The 6,816-nt window shown below is 48.5% G+C and overlaps 1 protein-coding gene across 2 annotated transcripts; it reads right to left on the minus strand.

Moving 5' to 3' along the window:
* Positions 1-1,897: 1,897 nt before the first annotated feature.
* LOC140681084 (uncharacterized) lies at positions 1,898-5,851 on the minus strand. 2 transcript variants are annotated; one of them, XM_072920414.1, is made up of 6 exons: positions 5,592-5,851; positions 5,442-5,501; positions 4,921-5,250; positions 4,130-4,205; positions 3,624-3,710; positions 1,898-2,897 (listed from the first exon to the last, which is right to left on the minus strand). In XM_072920414.1, the coding sequence occupies exons 3-6, from the start codon at positions 5,225-5,227 to the stop codon at positions 2,450-2,452; spliced, it is 918 nt and encodes a 305-aa protein (XP_072776515.1). In that variant the 5' UTR covers positions 5,228-5,250; positions 5,442-5,501; positions 5,592-5,851; the 3' UTR covers positions 1,898-2,449. The 2 variants fall into 2 exon arrangements, with proteins under 2 accessions (XP_072776515.1, XP_072776516.1); XM_072920415.1 differs by lacking the exon at positions 3,624-3,710.
* Between the last annotated feature and the right edge of the window lie 965 nt (positions 5,852-6,816).

Below are 6,816 nucleotides of genomic sequence, written 5' to 3' on the forward strand. Positions count from 1 at the left end.
CAAACGCTGCCTCCGGCTCACAAATACTTTAAAAAATGAAGTTTGACGAAAAGCCGCCTGCGTTGCCGTTCTTCAACCCTCTCTGCCGTATCAAAGCCTTTGAGAATATCTGAGGACAACTTTTATAGCCGAGAAGCGCCCATTGAAGCGCTGGCTCATTACTGCTGTGGCTGTGCTGCCCACGGAGACGCAGAGCATCCATCAGCCACTTACCAGGAGCACTCCTGAATACCAGCAAGTGTGTTAGGCTGGGAAGTTACCTCTGAGGGAGCCACCGAAGGGTTTTCCAAGCAGAAAGGTCACCCAGCTCATCAGTTTCTAGGGGAGATGATTAGAGCGGCGCATTTTGGGAGCCGTGGCACCCCGCAGCACGTCCATTCCCTGGCTCTTTGTTCCCCCCTTCGCTCACAGTAATGATCTGCAGCTCATCACAGGGGGCTCAGCGGGGGAGGACACAGCAGCACTTATTTTAATAAATAACATTTGTGAGCTGGCTTTCCAGGCTGCAGCTTGGTGAGGAATGTGATGAACATTGAGAGGAGAGATTGAGAGAGACACTGGCACAGGGTGCCCAGAGAAGCTGCCCCATCCCTGGAAGTGTCCAAGGCCAGGTTGGGCAGGGCTTGGAGGAACCTGGGACAGTGGAAGGTGTCCCTGCCCATGGCAGGGGGTGGAACAAGGTTCTGCAGGACAAGGTTGTGCCTCCTCAATCTTCTCTCTGATAAGTTAACATTCAAAACATCACCCTGAGCAGTGATTCCAGCCTAAGGCCTGCGGTGGGAAGGTCCCAGGTTTCTGGCAGGGCTGGTGTGTTTCTGCACTGAGGAGGTTTTGGGGCAGTTCTGCTCAGTTTCAGTATATTTTCCAGGACTAGCTGCACTCTGGGCTCTAAGTGACCACAGCAGATGTGCTCCAGCTGCTGCTCAGGCCAAGCTCCCTACAAAGCAGAAATCATCACCAATGTGTTTGCACAATAGTTAGAAAAAACATTGCACTGGGAAAACAAAAGGAATATCTTTAGTTGTTACTTCTGCAATTTAACATGACTGTTAAAAACATCTGATGAAAATAGTGCTAGAAACATTGGCAAGCCTATCTCCCTCCAAAATCAAAATACATCACAGCATTAACTCCACTTTAATGGATGAGCTCAAAAATAAAGGCTGAAGGGGGAGGAAAATTCTGAGAATAACACCTTTCTTTCCCCCCCACCCACCCCCCCCTTTCAAAACAGCTCCTTGTTTCTCCAATACATTTATTTTGCATTATTATTTCTCATGTAACTGTGAAGAAATTAAATACTTGAAAACACAACAAAACATATAAATTAAACCAAATGATTTGATTAATGCAAACCCACTGGCATTTCTTTTCCTGAATAATTTTAAAATTAAGCTGAGAAAACCAATTCCTTGTCAGAGAAGCCTCTGTAAAAGGGAATGTTTGGTATTTTGCAACACTTCTGTTAAGTGCTGGACTGGTGTCAGCATCTCATTCTTTTAATGCTTAGAACAATTTTAACCCATCCACACTCCAGCTCTGAATTATTTAGGAAAAGATGTGTCTTTCTAGACCTTCTCTGTAATCCCTCAGCAAAGTGTCTGGTTGTACTCGGCATTTCTTATCTAGGATAAAAATACTGTATTTAAATAACACTGACAGTGTCCACAATATGTGTGTCTTTGAAGCAAAGTTGGGCCATATTTTGTCCTCCATCCCTCACTCTTGTGTCATAAAAATGTAGGGGATTTTTCTTGTATGGAAATAATCTGATCTAGAAAGGAAAATTAATGTAACTTTCATGGGTGACCCTTTCTCTTGTTCAGCAGGCTTTTGTTAGGGAAGACAACTCCTCCTTATAGCTACATTCAAATAGGCAGAAAAAAATCAAGATATCTTTTTCTGAATGTTTTAAGGTGTCATTTTAATGAGTCTGCCTTTTTTTAGTGATGGAAATAAAACATTCACTGTGAGGAAAGAGTAAATATTGTCCCACAGGCAGAATGAGGCAACCAGAGGCAGAGAGAGAAGCCACATTGGGTGACACAGGCTGTCTGCAGCTGGATTCCCCATCCCAAAGCCAACATTTCTGCAGTGTGGAACAAGGCTACCTTTCTGACCCATTCTTGGACTCAAATGGAGCCCTGAAGCCTTTGAGCACCATCAGAGTCGTAGAGGTGATTCCATGCACCCACAGTGAGGTTCTCACACAGACTGGATGGGAAGGAACTTGTAGAGTGCAAAAACCGAGCCAAGCTGGGCCCAGTTCCTGCTCAGTTAATGGAGGCAGAGGTTTGGCAGTGTTTGAGCTGTGTTTAGCACGTGGTTTACTTGGGCTGGCTCCCTGGGGGAAATCTACTGAGCAGCAGCTGCTCAGCTCATCTCTCCTGGGAAGGCTGCTCAGGGACACACACGGAATGGCAGGAGGAGACACCAAATTCTCCACTCCTCAGAGACATTCTGTCTTAAACTTCTGCCTCAGGGCTTTCTGCACGTTCTGGATCTTCTCTGTGATCACGGTGTCACTGAGGTGATCCCCAAACTTCTGCTTCAGCAGCACCCGGATGATTTTGGTGCAGCGTTCGTCCATCATGGGCTTGGCCTCCCGGAAGGTGTTGCCCCTGCGCCCTGTGATGGAGTGGCTCTGGATGTAGTCAGAGGTGAAGAGTTTGTAGAGCAGAGTCTTGCAGGCTGTGCTGATTTTCTGGTCAAACCTGATGGTCTCTTTGAGCTGCTCCTTGGCGTAGCCATTGAAGAGCTCCACCACCTCACACGGCTGTCGGTGGGGCTCCTCCTGGAAGGACAGGGATTCCAGCCTCTGCACCTTCTTCTTCAGAGAGAGGACGTCCTGTTGGAGGTCCAACACCATCCTTTCCAGCTGCTCCATCTTCTCCACCCTGAAAAATTAAAGTCGCTTGTGCAAAGGCAAGAAGACACCATGTCCTCACTCTGGATGTCACTCCTCCACCCAAGCAGTGATTAGATGCCTTCTGCCAGCAGGGCAGGACAACTCCTCTGACAGACTATCAGCCCTTCCAGCTATTCCTGGGTGAGGAGTAAGGCAGGAGAGAAAAGTGACATGATCTGGACTTTTCAGTTCTCAGGAATGTTCAGTTTAACCCTCAACTCCCCCTTGGCATGCATACATGGAGACTTTGATGCTCAGTTTTCTTCTTATTTGTAAGGAAAGACATAAAGCCTTTCTTGCAAGTTCCAGGACACATATATGTGTGGTATTAAACAACAGACTTGTGGGAAATGACAATGCAAGAACCATAACTTGAATTTTTTTGGTACCCATTTCTTGGCAAGAAAACCGTCCCTAGCATCATTTTATCACTGGATACTGGCCATCAAAGTAATGAGCAGTAAGACAAGGAACACACAACCATGTTTTGATTGTTATAGGCAAGAGCTTTGTAGTTTCTGCACTGTTTTAGAGCCTTCTTGCATCTCTAAATCTAAGCCCTACAATCAGAAACACCTGGCTTGATTGCAAAGAGACTCAGCAACTTTGGAGTTTAAAATTGCCCCACTTTGTCACCCATCTGTGATCTCACTGCTCACTTTCGTAGTGAGAAGGAGAACACAGTTATGAACAAGTGCCTTCTTTTGCTAATTACCTTTCCATCTCACCAGGACTGACATTTTTCTGAACCCTTTCAAAGCCATCCATCTCTTGCAAAGCATCAATCTTGCGCTCCTCACGGCTGGAAGAAACAAGCAAGTTAAACAGCACTGCCACAAACAGCTTTGTGCTCACATTCAAATTCATTCCTGAGGAGAATTATCTGGAATTCAAAGCAAAGTCAATTCTGGTTTCATTTGCAACAAGAATGAAACAGACTGAGAGGGAACATGAAGGGTTCTCAATGTGCACAAACTCCTCTGCATCCCCCTGGCACACAGATATGTGGGACCTCCCACTGACCCGCCATGGAATCAGAGCACAGGCTCATTTCTTGCTGTGTGTGCCCACACAAACTTCTGTTATCTTCTGTGCTTTGGGTTTAACCTCCATGAGCATCTACACAAAGCAAGCACTGCCAGAGAATGGAGACAGTGTGGACAGAAATCAATATGTGTGGTGTGAAACATTCAGGCTCTTTATTGTGCTTTCAGGTGTCACCTGTTCAGACAGATCTGCTGTTGGCACGGGGACAAGATGCCATCTGGCTTCCTCTTCATTGGAAGGGCAACATAATCTGCAGCAAGGGTGAGAGACAAGCTGAAAAATCAGCTGTTGAAAAGGTCCTGAACCCCTCTGTCTCCAGAACATATTATCTAAGCACCCCTGCTAGATTGCATGGCAACACCTTATTCCATTTGCATAGCAGTGATCCAGACAGGCTTTCCAGAACTGATCAATGGAGATTTGTTATTAGAAAAAAGTGGCATCTCAAGGGCTTCTGTTCTAAGTGCAAATGATATGGTGGGGGCAAGGCAAGTAGAGCCAAATCATCTCTGGATGCTGCTGTTAGTCAGCAGGTAAATAAGACACTAGCACATTTTCATAAGTGCATTTAATGGGTGCAGTAGTGGGTGGAAAAATAGGGAAATAGGCCAATCTGAGAAGGTTTGACTAATGGAGACACAGGGCTTTTGGGAATTTCAGTTATTCAGGCATTCATTCATTCAGATTGTCTTTTGGCTTGGGGGGAGAGAACTGCTAGCCCAGGAAACAGCTGGTGCCTGACAGAGCAGAGACCATACCCTACATACAGGCATCTCCCTTTAGACAGCCCTCCTGGAACAGATCTCCCAGGTGGAAAGGACCAGGAAATGCCATCTCTAACCTCTGTAGCCCTGAGACAAACCCATACAGCCCTGGAGCAAAGCAGAGGTTTTCTGACTGCTCTGCAAGTCCCCATCCCACCCTGTCACTCAGGACCAGGCAGCAGAGCCAGAACCCAAGGTTACCTCTGGCAGCTGGACCAGCCCTGTCCTCTTCACTCTGGGAAGTCCCTGGCCCTGGCATGGCCATGGTGATGAAGGTGGATGGAGGTGTGAAGGCACTGGCTGGGTGGGGGGGAGCTGCCAGTGAGCAGGGACTCCCTGCCACGCTTCCCAGGACACGCCTGTCCTTGATGGAGGAGCTGCTGGCCTCAGCCACCCTCAGCAGTGGCTTTGCAGGAGAGTTCCTGTCACTGGGGTATTTCCTGGATGCATTCCCTGAGGTCCATTTTGGAAAGGTTTTCCTGGATTTTTTTGGTGGGGATGGCATCATGCTGTGGACAGCTGGTTCTTCTTCTGAAAGGAAGGGAGATACTCAGGATGAGCAATGGGACAGCAGCGTGTCTGTCTTCCACTCCCACTCAGTGCTTTGTACACTGATTGCAATGATGTGAAATTTATGATGGGACTACAACATGCTCAGCATCCTCCCACCCAAAAAGCTCCATGGAAGTTGAAAGGTGCAATTTTCAAAAGCCCTTACTCACTTAACTTCTCCAGGAGCTGTCGATCTTCCAGCAGCTTCTTCTCCAAAATACCTTTGTGCTCTGTAGGAAGAGAAGATCTTTCAGTACTAAACTCCTTCTGCTCCTGAGCAGCCCCAGATTGCAAACCCAGGCCAGGGGGGTGTCACTTACCACTTATGCCTTCCACCACACCCCAGCACAGCCCACTGAATCCAGGGCAGCGGGCCAGGACCTGCTCCCCCACAGTGCAGAGGTGGAAGGGCTTGCGGGGCTCCTTGATGTTCTCGATGTCGATAACCCGGCTGCCGTCGGGCCAGTGATGAGCACGTAGAGCCTGGCTGACATCAGGGCTGCCCACCTGGAGCAGAGGGACAGTGTGGCAATGTCACCACAGGGGTCTGGGCTCTCCTGTGGGTGGGAGTGTTCACAAGATGTGCTTTACCCAGGCCAGCACAGCCTGCAGATATAAAATACTTGGCCTTACATTTGCTCTACCAGTTATTTCATTTCTCTGTTCCCATTCCCACCTTTCTGAGCTTGCCTTGTCCTAAAGCCCTTTGCTAGGAGGCTGTCTTGGGTCTGACTGAGCACAGCACCACATGCCTTCAGTGCATCCAAGTGTCCTTCGCAGTGACAGCCATGGCAGGTCTCACCTGGGATCAGGCAGGGCCAGCCCTCACAGCTGACACTTTGAGCAGATGCTGAACAAGCCACTGAGCAGACACAGGCTGGCTCCTCTGCCCCTGTGAGCCATCACAGCTCAAATGACTTCAGTGGATCTCCAGCAGTTTGCTCCAGTGCAGGGCTGTGTCTGTCTGATATCAAGGCAGTGCAGAGAAGAGACTCAAAAAGTCCCAGGGGTATTCCAGGAAATGATTGTTCCCTTGCCTCCACAATTATTTCCCCCAGTAAACATCAAAATGCTTTGATAAGGAGAACAGAAAATTCCCTTCATTTCACCCATGGGGAAACTGAAGCACAGACCAGTGATAGATATGTCTAAGGCAGTCAAGCAACAAAGCTGCAAGGAGCTGGATCCTAAGTCCTGGCCCACGGCTCTGCCCACTGAGCTTTCCCTTTCTGCCCCTGGAGCTGCAGACTTCAACCATCGGAAAAACTGGAGAGCCAGGCTGGTGGTGATTTCCAAAATCTCCCATGCCAGAGGAGCAGCTGAGGAGCCGAGGGCTGCTGAGCTCAGGAGCAGTTTCTTCCCAGCTCCTAAGGGCCCAGGCAGCATCACCCCAGTCCTGCCTGCTCTGCTCGGCAGCAGCATTTGGCAGAAGAGTTCTGGGGACAAGGCTGGGCCCATGGCTGTGGCCAGTGAAGAATGGCCACAGTGTCCAAAGAAAATGGGAGGAAGCTAGGGTAGGCAGAGGAGAGTTGGAGCTGGCAGAAA

The sequence above is a fragment of the Taeniopygia guttata genome, chromosome 31, assembly GCF_048771995.1.
Source record: "Taeniopygia guttata chromosome 31, bTaeGut7.mat, whole genome shotgun sequence".
Taxonomy (NCBI): Eukaryota; Metazoa; Chordata; class Aves; order Passeriformes; family Estrildidae; genus Taeniopygia; species Taeniopygia guttata.

Bases quoted from the DNA above. Each gene is read 5' to 3' on its own strand.
- LOC140681084 (XM_072920414.1), bottom strand. From the start codon at position 5,227: ATGATGCCATCCCCACCAAAAAAATCCAGGAAAACCTTTCCAAAATGG. The intron at 4,206-4,920 runs GTAACCTTGGGT...CCCTTGCTGCAG, and splicing joins GGCTGGTCCAGCTGCCAGAG to ATTATGTTGCCCTTCCAATG. The intron at 3,711-4,129 runs GTGACACCTGAA...TGTTTCTTCCAG, and splicing joins CAGCAGATCTGTCTGAACAG to CCGTGAGGAGCGCAAGATTG.